The following is an 18586-nucleotide window of genomic DNA, read 5'->3' on the forward strand; positions in this document are numbered from 1 at the left end:
TTCGCTTTTACCGTGAAATTATAGTTGTATTATGTAGTGAGCACGCGCCAAGCGCGAAAATTGTCAATAATTCATAATAAAATCGGTCAATAAGATCGGGAATTGCATATATATTGCTATCAATTTCTTGTCCTCTCTGCTCGCGTTATCAGATTTACCGGTAGAGCTGAGTGAGGTGTTTTGAAAACTGCAGGGCCCGTAAATAATAGGCTAATTAAACATTTTCAGACGGGCGGAACCCTTGGTATGTCTTCGTTACATGATGCTATTTCGTGACCTCCGCTATATCAAAAAATATGTAATAGCAAAAATGTACTAAACTAAACTAAAAGACGCACACGATTTCAAATTGGTATTTCTTCACTGGCATATAAGATTTCCCTACGGGATGGTATTTCTCTTGTGAGGTTCAGATTGCTAAGACAGGAACATTCGGCGTCGGTCATTTAGGCACCTATGGACAATTAAACCTATACGCATCAGCATAAGCGCAGTTCTTTTCGGCCAAGGTTTTCTCGCTGTCGATCATTCTGGCACATTTCTTGGAGTCGCATGTTACATGTTAAAACTTTATATCTTGGTGCGTCGTGGCGCGGTAATGGCCAACGCCGGTATCCCCATTTCTATAAATCTTGCGTATTTTTTCTTGGGTGAAGAGTACCCAATAATCAAGATATTTGACGAACTGATATCGCGTAGTGCGCGAAAAAATCTTGAAATAGCTGCATAAATTTTCAAAAAATACTTTATAATTTATGCTAATTCACGAAATAATTTTGGGCCCCCTTCGAGCTCGCCCCCCCCCCCCCCAATTGGGGGTTTTGGGTGCGGCAGTTAGGGTCCTGTTTATGATTTCCGGATCTCAAAATATGGTAGTCCGACGCCGCTACGAGATATAGCATTCTTGTTCCGTAGACAGTGTCAAAGTATAGAGATTGTACAATCTCTATAGTCGAAGTGTCGGAGGTCGAGGGAGAGTAACGAGAGAGTAACTCTCTCGTTTCGCCAGACAGCATTGTTGCGTCCCAATGCCAATCTCTCGTTTCGCCAGACAGCATTGTTGCGTCTCAATGCTAATCACCATACCAATGAAAAATTCGAGGCTGATTGTGGGGGTTCCAGGGCCGCGAGCGGAATAAAATTTATATTTTCGTAATCAGTGCACAGTCAGCTTTCGATTGATACCAGTTTCACCAAATTTAATGCTCGGCAAGCCGGTCAAAAATGACCGTCAAATTGCCTGTAGCAAAATGGAAATTGTGACGTGATACAATTTCACTGAGCCGTGAGATTTGCTTGTGTCGACACCATATAGGACACTATGGAGAAAGGTGTCCGGTCAATACCGAGAAAACCATTACCGAGAATTCCATTACCGAGAATGGACAACACCGAGAATGGACATTACCGAGAATGGACACCACTGAGAATGGACATTACCGACGAGAATGCAATATATGCAATAAACCAATGATGATGCAATGCAGGCATGTTATGCATATGAACAGGTCGTGTGAGTGCATCACGGCGTTGCCACATTCGGTGTCGATGCTCAGGTATAAATTTCTCGACAACGTCAGTCCCAGTAAGCTATATTCTTGACATTGGCCATTCTCGGTAATGTCCATTCTCGGTGGTGTCCATTCTCGGTAATGACCATTCTCGGTAATGTTCATCCTCGGTAATGTTCATTCTCGGTAATGGCGTTCTCGGTAATGTCTATTCTCGGTAATGGTTTTCTCGGTATTGGAGAAAGTATTAGTTTTCACCATTGATGCCCGTTACGCATCATTGCATTCTCCTTGCATATCTCAAGTTTGCGGCAAATGGTATTTATTTATCTCGCCGGTTACGGAACTCACGTAGTCACGTTACGATTAAAAATTAGCGCCGACTGTTACACAGCGATAAAGTAAGCATTGAGTCTCTGCGGTATCTGCTCTTACTTCACCAAACTGCAATACTGCAATACGTCAATTATGTCTTGAAGTTAGCCCCTGGGTTGGTGTCATATGAGTGTATTCGATATTCATATTTCATAGGTTACTGGCTTATTGTTATACTATGTGTCATTTCGATTTCTTTACAGATCTTAGTTGAACGCATTATCAAATTAATATTTGGAGCATAGGATTTCTTCATAATGTCTTCGGTCTCGCAAACGAGTGACTCCGAACGTTGTCATATCTGTAAATACCCATATTCTTTCCTGAAAATCGGGACGCCCCAAGATCATGTGTTGAAATGCAAACAACGAAAATCACCCAAAGGTAAGTACGTCATTCATTTAAATTTTATTTTCTGTCCAATCGATTTATGCAGCATCTTAAAATCCATTAATTAATCGAATTCATGTGTCATTGCTTCCTTCTGCTACAGTCTCTACAGACTTGTACAAACTATCAATATAGTAAAATGACAGTCAATGGTCAACTAACTATTTTTTTTATTAGTTCTAGTTCTAGTGTATTTTGAAAACTGATAGTTTCCGGACAAATAGGAAAGACATGTCTTTGTTTGGCGTGAATCATTATACCGGTGTTCCAGAGTGGAATTGGTGGCAACTGGCAATGTCATGCAGAACTTTCTGTTTAATTACTCAATTATTCTATGCAGAAAAGCTCTCATCACGCAGGATTTATTTCAAAAAAGGAACCGAGATTCCATAGGGGTCGGTGTTCTGCTGTGGCTGTGTGATGTTCTTGCAGTTGCAATGCAGCCATTGCTAGCTCAGAACTCAGAGTCATGACTACCAACAGTGGGTAGCCACTAGCCAGGTTGCGGCTTTTAGGGATAGAAACCCCTCCCATTTTCTTCATCATCATCATTGGTTTATTAGCAATTTTATCAGTTCAATACACCACAAAATGCCATACAAAGAAAAGATAGGAAGGTATCGAAGCGACTTGGAGTACCGTAGTCTATGGAATCAGACACCCACCTTGGCCTAGGCGATGTAAAGAGGAGGCATATGCACTAGGGGTCGGCATATGCACTAGGGGCTTCGAAAATGACTTTTTTTCTCAAATCGTACTGACTACTTGATAAAATTGTTAGGTTACCTAATTTAAGCCTACACACCAAATTTGGTTCAATTCCAACCAGTAGCCGCATTGCTACAGGAGAAGAAAGTTTCTATTTATTATATAAAAATGAATAACAAAAAATTTGAAAATTTTCTGTTCACCCCATGAAAGTGTTAGGTTGTGTATAGAAACGATGTTCATCAAATTTGGTTCAATTTCAACCGGTGAAAGCGGAGTTATTGCCGTCGAAAAATTTGGATTTGAATAAAATAGTAGCCTATTTACGGTGGGCGCCACTATAATAAATAATTAAAGAATTGGTCACCGTAAATGCTATTTTATTCATGATCCAGATTTTCGACGGCAATAACTCCGCTTACACTGGTTGGAATTGAACCAAATTTGGTGTGTAGGCTTAAATTATGTAACCTAACAATTTTATCAAGTAGTCATTACGATTTGAGAAAAAAAGTCATTATTGAAGACCCCTAGCATGCACACTGAATGTAAAGTAAAGAAGATAGTGTAGAAAAAAGCAAGCGACAAAAATGGGGTGCCATGTCATGGAAGGCGAGATCGATAGGTCAGTCGTGGTCCGGTAATCTTGAGGATGGACTAGTATTCAATTAGTAGTAATTGCTTGTAGCAGAGCTTTAAAAGTTAGTTCTAGTTGCGAGTTTTGAAAAGTTTGTGGTTTTAGTTCTTAAACTTTGTGTTCCACATTCTGCAAATCTGATAGGCCTAGTAAGTTCAAGTTTGTTGATCGATACCTATCTACTATGTAGCTTGTTGAGTATGTTTCTTTTTTTGCAGGCAACTGCTTGGAGGGTCTCAATTGTCAGTCGAGAATGGCATCACATTTCCAATTGTTTCATCATGAGTCAAAACCTATTAGCCCATTGCAAAGCTCACAAGTTTTTATTGATCTCACTGATAGTCAGGCTTCTTCGGAAGAATTTTCATCGACACCCGTGCCTACTCCGAAGCAACGATCCACATCGAAATCAAGTTTGAATTTGTCTTCCCGAAAACGCAGCCCCTGGGTTCGGAAGACGCCGTCAAAACTTTCAAAACAAGGAAAATCGTGTAAAGTTGAGAAGCCTTCTCCGAGTCCGAAGAATCCCTGGACCATCACAAAAGAACAGCGGAAGAAGACTCGAAAACCACTCACAAAATTGCAGGATTCCGACGTGATTGACCTGACTCAAGTCAACGACACCGGAATCACAGCCCAAACCGCCCCAAACAGTTCATCTCAATCGGAAAACATCTGGACAAATTTGTGTGCGTCTAGATTTGAAGATAATGGAGAACAATCTTCCAGTGGCGTAAAGCGACCTTTGTTGTCGCAACATGACAATTTTGCGGCAAATAAACGTTTCAAATCTGATCTCTCATCGGAGGAGTCGCATAGCGGCATTGATTCTTCCGTAACCCGTCAGGAAAGCGTCTCAGATTTTGCACACAAGAGTCTGTTTGTTGAATCGAAACAGCCGCCCTTTCCTGAATCGTTAGAGACTCTAGACAGCGAAGATTTCACGACGCCCCCACCCAAAGGACCTGGCTTTACGCCGATGATTCCAATTAAAAAAACTATCCCTTCTGAAAATGAGTCCCAAGTTGAGTCCGAGGAAGAGGATTTATTTGCCATGAGCCCACAAGATTTCGGGGTAAACGACGGTGACCCGGTCCCCATGTCGCCCATCTTTAAGGAAGACTCTACCCTAATTAACCCCAAAAACGTGACCGACCTAGCAGACAGCTTGGATTTATCCGATGAAGATGATTTACCGGTGTTTTCAATAAGTCAACGTAAAACTGCTAAAACTGCTGGCAACCCACTGTTGCCCACGGTTGACGAAGATTTGACTCAAATTAATCGCAAAAACTCTGATACCGACCTAACCGAGGGCTTGGAATTCTCTGATGAAAAAGATTTGAAGGTATTTTCAACGCGCACTGGCGAGGAAGATTCGGCTCGAACTGATCACAAAAACTCTGGCGCTGGTCTCACGGAAGGCTTGGAATTCTCCGATAACGAGCTGAGCCAGAATGAGAACCCAAACGATGAGACGCATGGAAGTCCACGTAATTCTTTTCTCCCAGAAGACGAATTCGATGATTGTTCGATTCTTGATTTTGCGAGCACAGATCAGGTGCCTTTCACAGGCCCGCCTGACGCCATCTTCTCACAACAACCTATCTTAAAGAGTAAAGGGTCAGATTCTACCGTGCAATCCAGTGATAATCAAAATGGGGATAATCAACCTGAGGAGAGAGATTTCAATAACAATCCATTGCAGCATGATTCAGCAAACTGTGATATCGCATCTCCAAAGAAATGCAATGATCAAGTGGATTGTTCTGCATTGGAAGGTCCCTGCAATAAAACAGCAGATTCGACTTTACAAGAACAGACTTCAGCTGAAAGGCAGAATTTGCCTTCTGCAGAGATTTTAAATTATGGAAAAGGCAAAGAAATGTCTGAGAAATCTGACAATGATACTGAGACATATCCAGCTTTGTCGTGGCCTTCCCCACAAAAGGTCAGAGTGGTTCAGAGGCACCCGGGCCGTAAATTGGCCTTTGAAGGGGCTGAGACTGAGAATGTGGATACGGCTAAGCTAAAGAATGGTGAGTAAGATAAGATGTTACTTATTTCAACTGGTTCAATTCACAGCAGTACACGGCAAAAGAAGCATATTATATTTTCTGTACCGGTATTCAAAAAAACTCATGTCTCGCTATTCGACTCAATCATTAGAAACATTACTCTTCTGCCTGTCTGCAAAGCAAGGGCCTACGTTATGTACACATTACACTCTGTGGAATTTGTAATTGTTATTGCAGGCGATATTGGTTCGATGCTGTTCGGATTGAAGCCTGTCGTGAAGGAGAAGCAAAAAACTTTGAAATCCATCTCGAAAAATCAGAAAAGAGGTGAGTTTTAGAGCTAGTAGTCATTTGAAGAGGAGCTTGTAGCGGGCCTTGCAGCCCGAACCCGACAATGTGTTATTACCGAGCCTTTAGTTACAATTTTGGTTGCATAAGATATAACGAGTGATACTCAAATTCTCGTTTCAGAATCGAATCACTGCGACAGGGTTATAACCAAGTCACAACGTTCCGAGTCACAAGTCAATTTGACTCGAGTCAAGTCGGGTCATTTTCAATTCACCACCGGGTCGAGTCCGAGTCATAGTGTTAAGACTCGAGTCTGAATCCAAGTCATTGTGTTTACTGTTCAGTATTCACTTCAAGTCAGGTTCAACTCACTTCTGTAAAATTCTTGGGTGATATTGAAGGCCAGGTGTTCATAATATACTCATTTTCTCACTTTTATTCAAACAGATAAAAGACAGTTTCTAGGCTTGTACAAACTACTCATTTGGTGAGTCGATAGTAAACTAACTAACGTTTTTTATTAGTAGTTCTAGTTCTTATTGTAGATTTTTCAAATCCAGTAGTTTTAGTTCTAGTTTCGGATTTGGAAAAGTGAGTAATTCTAGTTGCAGATATTGAAAAGGGAGTAGTTCTTGTTACAGATTTGGAAAATTCAGTAGTTCTAGCTCTAGTTCAATCCTAGTTGCGGATTTTGAAAAGTGAATAGTTTTAGTTCTAGTTGCGCGTTTTAAAAAGTGAGTAGTTCCAGTTCTAGTTGCGCTTTTTGATAATCCATTAGTTTGTACTGGTCTGCAGTAACCATCTCAATATGCGAGTTTCTGTTGCGTGCACCCTGTATTAGTAACGATATTGTTGCAGGTAATTACGTGAGGCAATGTCCTTTCTACAAGAAGATCGAAGGCACAGATATTGCGGTCGACGCGTTCAGTTACGGCACCGTGCCTGGAATCGGAAATTATTTCCTCACTCACTTTCACTACGACCACTACGGTGGTCTTGACAAGAATTGGAAACACAAGATTTACTGTGGAAAGGTACGGTGGCGTTTGTTTGCCTCAATAGAATACCTGTCCAGGTTAAGACTAGTAGAAACTTTAGACTTTTCGTAAGTAGATTAAAATTGGTATGATAGCAACATAGTTTTTTCCACATTCTATTCAAATTGGAATTACTGATTTCGCGAAAACTTGGAGATTGGATTCAGTTCCTAATTAGAAACAAACACGACAGAAATCAAGTTTACTGGCTTGTTTCTGACAATGCAGTCCTCCAGAAATTAGATTAGAATTACAATGAGATCATAACAGCATTCGACAAATCAGATTAGGTTACATGCATTTCACTCTGACCAGTATAATTAGACAATTCAAATTATCTAATTGTCCAAGTATGCACACGAGTCGGTCAACTTGAGGCTGGTCAAATTTTCAGCTTTTCCAGATCAGATTATAACTATAAATATATATATATAAATATAAAAATATTTTACAAATTTCATTAGAATTGGAATTACTGAAGTCGCGATAACTTGGAAATTGAGTTCAAGTTTTTATTCAATTTAAAACGAGAACGTAGAAACATGTCACAAAATTAGATTAGGATTTTAGGTTACCTGCATTCTGTTCTGATTAGTCTAGTTACTAGAGGAAAAGATCTCTCATTCTCTCTTATATTACACACCTATTCGCATGCCAGGGAAGGAGAGAATAACCGTTTCTCTTTTTGCCCGTAACGCAGGTGACTGGCAATCTCGTTGTGCAAATGCTGCGATTTCGCGAAGACCTCGTCGTGAAGCTGCCAATGTGGGAGGAAGTGAGAGTGGCAGATGAAAATGTGACGGTCACGCTGCTTGATGCAAATCACTGTCCGGGTGAGATGCATTTTTATGACTTGTCAGTTGTCACTAGGGAGATTATTTCTTAACTAGAAAAAAATTTGAAATTTTTACAATTTTTGAGTATGACAATAATGCCCGGGTAAGACATTTGGTGAGGAAATTCCATTCCATCTGTGCATTTTGATGACTAGCTAACACGATTATTATTTGGCCTGAAAATTAAGACGATTTTACTTGGAAATTTATAATTTTGACAATGTTTGAATATACAAAATTGTCCATGTGAGACATTTGGCAAGAAAATCCATTACGTCCATCGCATTTTTAAGGCTAGGCCTAATTAACGCTATTATTTTTTGACCGGAAAAAGTGATATTTTGATGATTTTCGAATATTAGAAAAATGTCCAAGACAAGGACAATCAGTGCCGCGATTATTTTTCGGCCTCAAAACGTAACGGTCTTACCTAAAAATTTATCATTTTGACAATTTTCGAATGCTAAAAAATGTCCTGGTGAGACGCATTTTGATGACTAATCACTGACGTGGGAATTTTTTGCCTATAAACAAAGTTTTCCCTAAAATGTGACTTTGCAAAAGCCTTACCGGACGGGCAAGAACGTAAAACTTACTTGGCTATTCTGGAAGAGAAATGCGCAAATTAAGAATCACAAAAACTGATCAATACATTTGTCTATCATAAATCAAGTATCAACACCACGAACGGCTGCAATCAACCTACAGCTAACGCAAAATGACCTTTTTACGACCCTGATTTATGATACGCAATAACAGGAAAGTTGGACATTTGCAACAGTATAAAGTAGGCCACACGTTGTAAAATTTATGCAGAATCAAAAGTTCACCAACCGTGGGAGCCTATAAAATGCAGTTTGTAAACAAATTGTCTTAGTAAACAACTGCGTTGTAACCTAGTCACGAGTCATTTTCAATTCATCACCGAGTCAAGTGTAATAGTCATAATGTCGAAACTAGAGTCTGATTCCAAGTTGTCATGTTCACTGTTCAGTTTTGAGTTCAAGTCATGTTCAACTCGCGTTTTCAAACTATGTTCACGGATATCGAATGCCTCACATTCATAATATTACACTCATTTACACTCAACAGTTTATTATTTTTCAAGTACCAGTACTGATAAACGAAGCAACAGTAATTTGGTAACTTAACAATACGTGGAAGTTACCATGAATGCCTGTTTCGGCCTTCTGCATCCGTGTTTTAAGGAAATGACTCGAGTCAACCAAATAATTGACTCAAGCCGACTTGAGTCATTTTCTGTACTTTGAGGAAATGCCTCGAGTCGACCAAAAAAATCGCTCAAACGGAGTCTAGTCATTTTCTGTACTTAAAAAATGACTCGAGTCAATCAAAATATTGACTCAAGTCGAGTCATTTTCTGTATTTTGAGAAAATGACTCGATCCATCTAAAAAATGGGCTCAAGCCGAGGCCAGTCATTTTCTGTACTTTGAGAAAATGACTCGAGTCAACCAAAATATTGACTCAAGCCGAGTCGAGTCATTTTCTGTACTTAAAAAATTAAAAAATGACTCGAGTCAACCAAAATATTTACTCAAGCCAAGTCGAGTCATTTTCTGTACTTAAAAAATTAAAAAATGACTCGAGTCAACCAAAATATTGACTCAAGCCGAGTCGAGTCATTTTCTGTTACAAAATTAAAAAATGACTCGAGTCAACCAAAATATTGACTCAAGCCAAGTCGAGTCATTTTCTGTACCAAAAAAATTAAAAAATGACTTGAGTCAATCAAAATATTGACTCAAGCCGAGTCGAGTCATTTTCTGTACTTAAAAAATTAAAAAATGACTCGAGTCAACCAAAATATTGACTCAAGCCGAGTCGAGTCATTTTCTGTACTTAAAAAATTAAAAAATGACTTGAGTCAACCAAAATATTGACTCAAGCCAAGTCGAGTCATTTTCTGTACTTAAAAAATGACTCAAGCCAACAAAAAAATTCACTCAAGCCGAGTCTAGTCATTTTCTGTACTTGAAAAATGACTCGAGTCAACCAAAGTATTGACTCGAGCCGAGTTGACTCGGGTCATTTTTCAAGTACAGAAAATGACTCGAGTCAACAAAAAAATTGCGATCGAGTCATGACTCGAGTAATCGCAACAGTAAGCAATTTTGACAGTTTTCAGCCTAACACTATGAATTTTGACCCTTTTTCGACAAGTCAAGAAATAACCGCCAGACTCGTCACGTTTCAGGCGCCGTTATGCTCCTCTTCAAATTGAGAAACAACCGCGTCGTACTCCACACTGGCGACTTTCGTGCGTCTCCTGATATGGAGAAGTATTCCGCGTTACAAGGTGGGTATTGTCACAGGTGATGAAGAAGTACCATTGTTGCGAATGGCCTACTCAAGTAGATTTTACCCACTTGCAATCAGACTAATTCGGGGGAATCTAATCTAATCTAATTCTAATGTAATTTGTGTAATCTTCTGTGCTGTCATTTTAATTCTGATCCAATTTCTAATTTCCGATTTTCCTTTAAATGCTAGAGGATAACTGTATAGTGCGAAACAAGCCAAGCTTGCTGTACAGGCATTTGTTATTCCCATCCTCAAGAATGGACTATGATTTGATATTAGCAGAACAGGATTCAATGTCAAGTTTCGTCTGTTCAGTAATTGGAATTGTGATCTAATTTGGAGAGAAACTGTAGCTATAATTCCGTATTTGATTTAATTTGGAAAATCGGTAGATTTTCTCATATTGTCCAATTTTTCAGGTATCAAAATCAACACTCTGCATTTGGACACGACTTATCTGAACCCCAATTACTGTTTTCCACCCCAATCTGCCGCCATTGACGCCGCCGTATCTGTGGCCTCGAAATGTATCGAAGAATGTCCCAACACCCTTTTTGTTGTCGGGACCTACACCATTGGCAAAGAAAGGATGTTTGCTGGTGGGTTTCAGAATTCACCGATTTTCTATTGGTCAAGAATCATTGTGATTTGTTCTAGAATGCACTGATTTTGTATCGCTTACCAATCATTGCAATTTTTTCAATATAATGCCATGTTTTGATTTTATAGAATTGAATAATGTATTCTATACATCTTATTCGCAACTTAATTTGTACCAAAGGAGCTTGTGTATAATCTAAGATCAGAGAGGTCTTACAATCATGGACTGTCCGAGTATTTATGTCCGCCAGTATATTTGGTGATACGACTGTTGATTAGGGCTGTTCTAAAAAAAAACTTTTCCTTCAGATTCCACTGGGTACCTACTTGATAAAATTGTTAGGTTGGTGAAAAAAACGCTACACACCAACTTTATCTCCATTCCAACCAGTAGAAGCGAGATTCGTGCAGTAGAAAGTTTTGAATTTATCATTAAAAAACTAAAAAATTAAATTTCAGAATTTTTCTGCCGACCCCATAAAATTGTTAGGCTGTGAGTAGAGATGATGCACACCAAATTTGGCTCAATTTCAAACACTAGAAGCGAAGTTATTGGGTAGAAAAATTTATATGATTTTATAATATATTATCAACGAGTTAGTCACAGTAAATACTATTTTATTCAAATCCAAATTGGTGTACTGCCCTACTGTTGATACATGATAATAGGTACAGAACTTTGGTACGCATATGAATACATTGATGTTGAAATAAACCCAAATATTTCCAGCTGCTGAATATTTCCATGCCGCGGTGACATCATATTCGGTGATACGATTGTTGATATGCAATGCTCTTTCCAATTCTCTACTATTGGCTGACGATTGCAACACCAGACGAGTGTCAGCATAAAATATTTGAGTTATACAATTGTATATTGAACTTCTCTACCTACAATCTTCTCTTCAAAGACTTTTTGCCATTAAAGTCACGTTAATTCCAAAGCTACTGTCATCTAATTGACGAAAAACCATTCTCTTACAAAGCGATCGCAGAAGCAGTCGGAAGCCAGGTTTATGTACCTACCGGTAAATTGCGAACCATCCAGTGCCTTGAGGACAGCAAGCTGTCAAAGCTTGTCACAAATACACCGGGCGGATGCAAAGTTCATGTTGTGCCGATGAGATTGGTGACAGTAAAGGTTTGTTCGCAAAATTTTTTTCTTCAACACCAAGTGATGTGCGTACGCCGTACGGCCGGCCAAGATTTAGTAGCCGAGTTATATTAAGCTTCATGTTTTCGAATAACACTCATTATCACTCAACAGCATGGTAGATGCGGGAAATCACATTACGTACCTTTTATGCGACCACAAAAATATAATGCTAGTTCTATATGACATTTGAAGATAATTTGTTTATTTTTTCACCCATACCTATTTCATTGCACTTGTGGGTTGATCGAGGCTTCTCAGATATGAGACGTATGCATCTTAGTGCGACATGTCAGTATGTTTCATCATGACTACGACTGGGTACAATCAGGGCTGTAACCAAGTCGTAAGGCTCCGAGTCACAAGTCAATCTCACTTATAGATTTGACTTGAGTCAAGTCGAGTCATTTTCACTTCACCACCGAGTCAAATCAAAGTCAGCGAGCAGAGGGTCGAGTCCGAGTCACGGTATTATGACTAGAGTCCGAGTCCAAGTCATTGTGTCGACTGCTCAGTTTCTAGTTAAAGTCTTGTTAAACCCACTTTTTATAACTCTGTTTGGTGATATCAAATGGATTGCATTTATAATATACTAATTCTCCTCACTTTTAGCAGTTTCTGGTCGCATTTTCATGTGCCTGTGCCAATGTTTCCTCTAATTTTTGACAAGTTGCACACTCACCTACTTACTGCGCAGACCCTTGGACAATAGTATGTAACGACTAAAAATAGGTCATCCTGTCGGATCGAGACACCATCGAGTCGGTGTTGAGAAATGATTCTTTCCGGTACTGAACTAATATGCTTCTTTGCACTAAGAGTTAATTCATCAACGAGAATTATAGTTTTGATTCTCACTGGGAAGTCTCACGATCTCTCCCTTACTGTTACTTACATGTTTTCTCAGAGCTTGAAATTGATACTGACAAAACAACAAGCGTTCAGCAGGATTGTCGGCATCAAACCAACTGGTTGGACCCACGGCAAACAAATCGATTTGAACACCATCGAGCCGACCGGCACATGGCCGGTCAAGATACTTAAAATACCGTACAGGTGAGTTGTTGACATGGGCAGCTGGTAGCCTTTCTATTTAGCTTGAAGTGCTCGTATAACTTTTGCCTGCTATTGCACTACTCTATTCTAGTGCAGACTTGAATAGAGCCCGACGGATTATCGGTTTGCCGATAATATCGAGTCCATATCACACTTTATAATAATTGGAGGTGAAAAAATATCGACAATTTTCGTGATGTCACAGGGTGGTAGGAAGTCAGAAAACTATAATCCTTGACCGCTAGACTGGAAATATCGCTGTATTTCATATAGCTTACACTTTCAAGATGTCCGGATACAGCCTTCCAGTTTTACATCATGTATGTCAATGACTGTAAAACTGTTGAAATAAATGCTCTGAAGTTTTGAAAATGCGCCTTTTGAGGTACAAGGTTACTAGGTGGCGGCCACCTCGTACAAAATGCTCAAACGCCCAAGTGATTTGTGACCAGTAATTAGTAATCAGGCGAATCGATGCAACCTCGTTAGAGACGTGTTCGATTTCGATACGCACGTGTGCCAGGCGCGTAGCCAAGGTGGTTTCGGGGGTCGAACTTCCCTATTTGTAACGCGAAACCTCGTCATTTTGAAATGATCATATTCAGTTGCAATTCAATAATTGTGTTATCAGTGTTCCGCGCGGCTGATTTGCGAGAAACGTGTTTTCCGAAAAATCCCAGATTTTTGTTCGATGCATTCCGTTGGACGGAGGCGCAGGCCGCAATTACACTTTCGAATGGTCGTATCGTTTTAAGATTCTATTTAATAACTCGATATTAATGAGTGCGGGGTCGGACTTCAAACGTCACAAGGATGCACTGGACGTTGACGTGCGACGATGACGTCATCTATATGTAACAATTATGACGTCACAAGACTTCGCCACCTCGTAAAGAAATAAAAGTCGGCCTGGACGCCACGCAGTACATGAATAGCTGTGTTTTAGTACGCGATGTTGTTCTGTCATGCGATGTCACTGTCCAACAATCATGACATAACCATCGCTAATCATTATGCAATCAACGGCATTGTCTCTAAACCAGGGGTCGCCAACTCAAAACGGGTCGCGGGCCACTTTTCAAATTTCGCAGCGACCGCGGGCCGCATGAATTCAATATCGGTATAAACTAGGCAACCATCGTTTTGAAACTCTACGTCAGTACAACGCGGTGCTACTTAATTTAGGCAATGGGCGTAGTGACCACAAACGAAGCAATATTTTATCAAAGGAATACAAATACAACAAAAAATCATCATTAATTTCATTTTATTTTGCAGTCTGAGCCCCCCTTAATGATACTGAAAACGTTCGCTTCCCCCTTATCGTCATTACAAAATGCAACCAGAATGCTAGTAATCCCAACGGATAGTTTGATGGCATTAAAGGTTATGACTGTTGATATACACAAAATACACGGACCACTAAGCAAATTTAAATTTGAAGTAAATCGCGCGGAGCGCGAAAAATTTTGCAGTTGACCGCAGCTCCGCGCCCTCTTCAGATGCTTTCACGCCGCCAGTGAACTACTCTCGTATGCCGTTTTATAGGCCTCTCGATCTTGGCAGTGTTTTGGCCATTGCACGTCAAGGCAATATGCCCAGCCCATTATTTTCAGCGGATTATTCTTCCTCGATGGAATGCCGTGCCATCTCCGAAGCCGTTTTAGCTAGTGATGAATAGTGATGTTGGGCACAGGAGAATAGCTTATTTCGAAACAACAACAACAACAACAACAATACTTGAAACTGCATTTCAAAATTGTTTTCTCAGCTTTCTTCTGAAATCTCAAATTACGTCGCGGGCCGCAAAATATGACCACGCGGGCCGCGTGTTGGTGACCCCTGCTCTAAACGATAGTACAGAGCAGCCGAAGCCTGCGAGGCTGGCGACGCGATAGTTCGGGCCAGCGACACGACGTCTTGCGTACTAGGCCTATTACAGATGCGATCGCTAATCATTCTACAAGTAACGGTATTGCTTCTATACGATAGCAGCCAAAGCCTGCGAGGCCGGCGACGCGACATCTTGCGCACGAGGTCAGATGCGATTGCTCAGGACAGGTCGTGCACACCACGCCTGTTGGAGGTGCGACTGATTACGCAAGCGATTATATTTTGCGCACGTGGCCTGTCGATGAATTAGCGAGGATTGCCGCGCGCGCGTTCAGCAATCAATGAATGACCTAATTTCGCGCGCGTGCAAACGGCAAACCAACTCGGCAGGAGATTGCATGCGGTGCAGACGACTCTCGTTAATTGGCAATACACTTTTTGCTAATTGGTAGCGCGTTACGCCGATGATACGATTTACTAGGCACGATGGCTGAAAGTGATGCGCATTGGAAACAAACATGAAGAAAGGTGTGATTTCAAGTTTTTTATCGAGGGAGATTTTTTTCAAGCGTGTTGTTCTCATGTATAATACGCACCCCCCCCCCCCATCCCGATTTTAGGCAAAAAATCGTGAAAATTTTGCGGATGATACATGGAAAATTACGGGTACAACTAGAATTCAAATTTTAATCTAATTTGGAAAAATTTGTATAGATATATATTATATTTCTAATTTTACTCTAATTTAGAAAAGCTGAAAATTTTCTAGTTATCAAAATTCCGCTATAGCTATTACGCTAAGTTAGATTAGATCACCGTCATTTCGCTGTAATTATCTAGCTGCCCAAGTTTGCCTTATTACGCCAGTGAAGTATTCACGGAATCGACGATATCTGTAGTCTGTACTCGGCTCCCGTTTGGGACTCAAGAAAACTTGACCTGTTATTTCATTCCTTTAGCGAGCACAGTAGTTTTGACGAGCTACGCCACTTCGTCAAACACACGAAACCAAGAAGGGTCATCGCGACCGTTAATGTCGGCAACAAGGCGACGCGCACGATGATGAATTCTTTCATCGATTGCTGGAAAGCGTGAATCTGCTGCTTTAAAGACAATTTTTACAGGCTTTGACACGCAACCAGCCGTCTATTGCTGCGATGCAGTGTAGTTTTGTTTTTTTGTCACAGTATTATTTTGATAAGATCCGCTACCCGAGTTCCCTTCTGCCTAAGCTTCGTCAATGGATGGAGTCCTGATTTGGAATGCAAGATCTGAAACGGTGGAGCTAGCCCGCGACTTACTATCAGAGGTGGTCTGCAATGTATGATTTTAACATCTGCATTAGTATATTGTGCCTGCTTACGCTATTTCAAGTGATTATGGTTCAGAGTGATTGCTAGTTTTCTATACAAAACTGGGTCTGTAATGCAAAGTTGGAAAACTAAAAATTAGGTTAGAATTAGAGTTGAGAGAATTGGGTTGACTCGTTTCGGCATATACAGTTCACCTGTAGCATTTTCAGAAAAACCAGAGATTAGAGTTCGAATTGCAGCATAGATGCATCAAACAAATGTGAATTACAATGAGATGATCGCCATTTCGCTCTAATAAGTCTAACTATACAATCAGAATTATCTGGTTGTCCAAGTCTGCGTGCGTAGTCTAGAATCATAACCGCTTGAAGAAGTAGAGAGTTGGCAAAATTCACTTGAAGTACTTTGACAGTCTCTGACACCGAATCACGTCTCGCTTCATTATTCACACTTGCCTTAACGAATCCGCCACTGCCTGATGTTTTGTATTTTAACGCTGCTATCATGTTATGAGACATAGATTTTATGGTGATATATCTGCACGGCTTCTTGAATACATGCAACGCACTTGTGTATGAATTGTTTCTGCGTGTCGCTGCCGTTCCCCGGGGGTAACTCCACACAATTCCTTAGAAAGAGAGAGGGAATCTTGAGTTGTCACCCTTTCCGATCGGCAACATACATAACAAAAATGCAACTGGTTGAAGTGTGATGTACAGATAAGCAAGGTATAGACGGAAGGCTTTGAAGGTGACTAGTAACAAGGCCTTATTAGGTCATATCGTCAGGGTTTTAACTAAGTCGCAAGGCTCCGAGTCACAAGTCAATCTCACTTTTATAGTTTTGACTCGAGTCAAGTCAAGTCATTTTTATTCACCACCGAGTCAAGTCCGAGACCAAGTCAGTGAGCAGAGGGTTGAGTCAGAGTCTTGTTGAAACCACTTTTTATGACGCTGTTTGGTGATATCGAATGGTTCGCATTTATAATAAACTAATTTTCCTCACTTTTATCAGTTTCTGCTCGCATTTTCAAGTACCAGTACCAATAGACGAATTCCCAATTGTGTCGTTATTTTACTATTCTTCGAAATTACAATGAAATGTCGGTCTTACAGAAGTCGTGTTACACTCAAAAGTTCATATTAACTAACGAAAATGTTAACGTAGCACGCGGCGGCGGCATCGTGGTAAATGAATTGACAAATGAAAAATATAAGGCCTTACACATACAATTTAGCGATAGCTTTAGGGCAAAGAATCAGAACATAGATTTTTGAACACGACAGGTAGATTACAGAGTTCACGTGAAGTTTCCGCACTCAGTATTCCAAGGATAGCATGGAGTGATGGTGCAAGACTTTGCACGGCAATTCCTGCACCATCGTGTGTGTCTAACTAAGAATCATACGTTGCTATCAATCAATCGTCAGATTATATTTTGTCTGAACAAGAAACAAAGAATGTAGGCCTACAATTCGATGTAGGCCTAATGAACAGATAGGAGTATGCCGAACGACCAGTTGCGGTCTCTTGTACCGTCATCCACCTCGGCCTTGTACCCGATGTTCAGTTCTTTGTTCGATGTTTTGTCACTATTCCGCGGCTCTTTGTTGCTCTTTCCAATTCTAGTAAGTGCGCTATTCGGGTCTTTTTCTGGGCTTTTTGTCGCCGTAAGAACAGCGACGCGGAGGAGGAGTTCAGAAGAACTTTCCGTCACGGAATCGGACCGGACGGCAGGCACTTATCGTCACCACTAGGCCTACGCTATCCTGCTACCCACTCCCCGCAATTCGGTGTATGCCGCAAAAACATCAAGGACAAAAATACGAACGTCCCATCCACATCCACGAACAGAAAACAAATTATTTTGTCGCAATATACTCAACACCAGACTTCAATGCTTGTGCGACAATAAGGGCATCACGAGGAAACGATTCCCTGCCTCTTCGCCACCGGGTCAGGTTTTCCGCATGTCGATATTCCGTTGCGATGTCACTCTGCATTCTTGAACTTCGGATCGCTCGTAAGTTCCTTCTCGTGCTCATCTGCTCATAGAAACTGGTCGCGATTCGCAATACGCGAATTAATTCTCATTAAAGACGATAGAGACGCCGGACGCCGATAGTTGTTCATATCACGTTTTAAATCAGTAGCCTATCGCGACCAAGTTTCGCAAAATTTAGACCGCGTGGGGTAGGATTGCGGATTCTAGGAAGAGACATTCAGTTTCTTAGCCTACAGACTTCTGCGGATTTGTAAAATCCAGTTAGAATTGCCAAAATATGTTATCAGCATCAAGGCAGCAATATCCACGCAACAGCGCACTTACATAACCTAATCACGTAATCCTGTGACCGAGGGCCTGCAAATGGCTTACTACTAATTGCGATAAGTAGGTAGGTAGCGGCTAACGACCAAATATAGACTGAGGGATGAGCGTGGTGTGATAGTTCTTTGCAGAACCATATGGTTGTTGTTTCCTTTCATTCGCGTGAGGAGACAAT

General features: G+C 40.6%; 1 protein-coding gene across 1 annotated transcript; it reads left to right on the forward strand.

Annotated features, from left to right (window-relative positions):
• Nucleotides 1–1847: 1847 nt before the first annotated feature.
• Nucleotides 1848–16661, forward strand: LOC145438551 (uncharacterized). The gene is made up of 11 exons (XM_080315890.1): nucleotides 1848–1912; nucleotides 2090–2270; nucleotides 3840–5660; nucleotides 5877–5966; nucleotides 6789–6964; nucleotides 7668–7800; nucleotides 10021–10122; nucleotides 10547–10726; nucleotides 11714–11868; nucleotides 12788–12936; nucleotides 15729–16661. Exons 2-11 carry the CDS (start codon nucleotides 2144–2146, stop codon nucleotides 15862–15864), a joined length of 3069 nt encoding a protein of 1022 aa, XP_080172016.1. The 5' UTR covers nucleotides 1848–1912; nucleotides 2090–2143; the 3' UTR covers nucleotides 15865–16661.
• The last annotated feature ends 1925 nt before the right edge of the window (nucleotides 16662–18586 follow it).

Source organism: Botryllus schlosseri, chromosome 5 (genome assembly GCF_051294905.1).
Source record: "Botryllus schlosseri isolate E-star chromosome 5, Bs_hap1, whole genome shotgun sequence".
Lineage (NCBI taxonomy): Eukaryota > Metazoa > Chordata > Ascidiacea > Stolidobranchia > Styelidae > Botryllus > Botryllus schlosseri.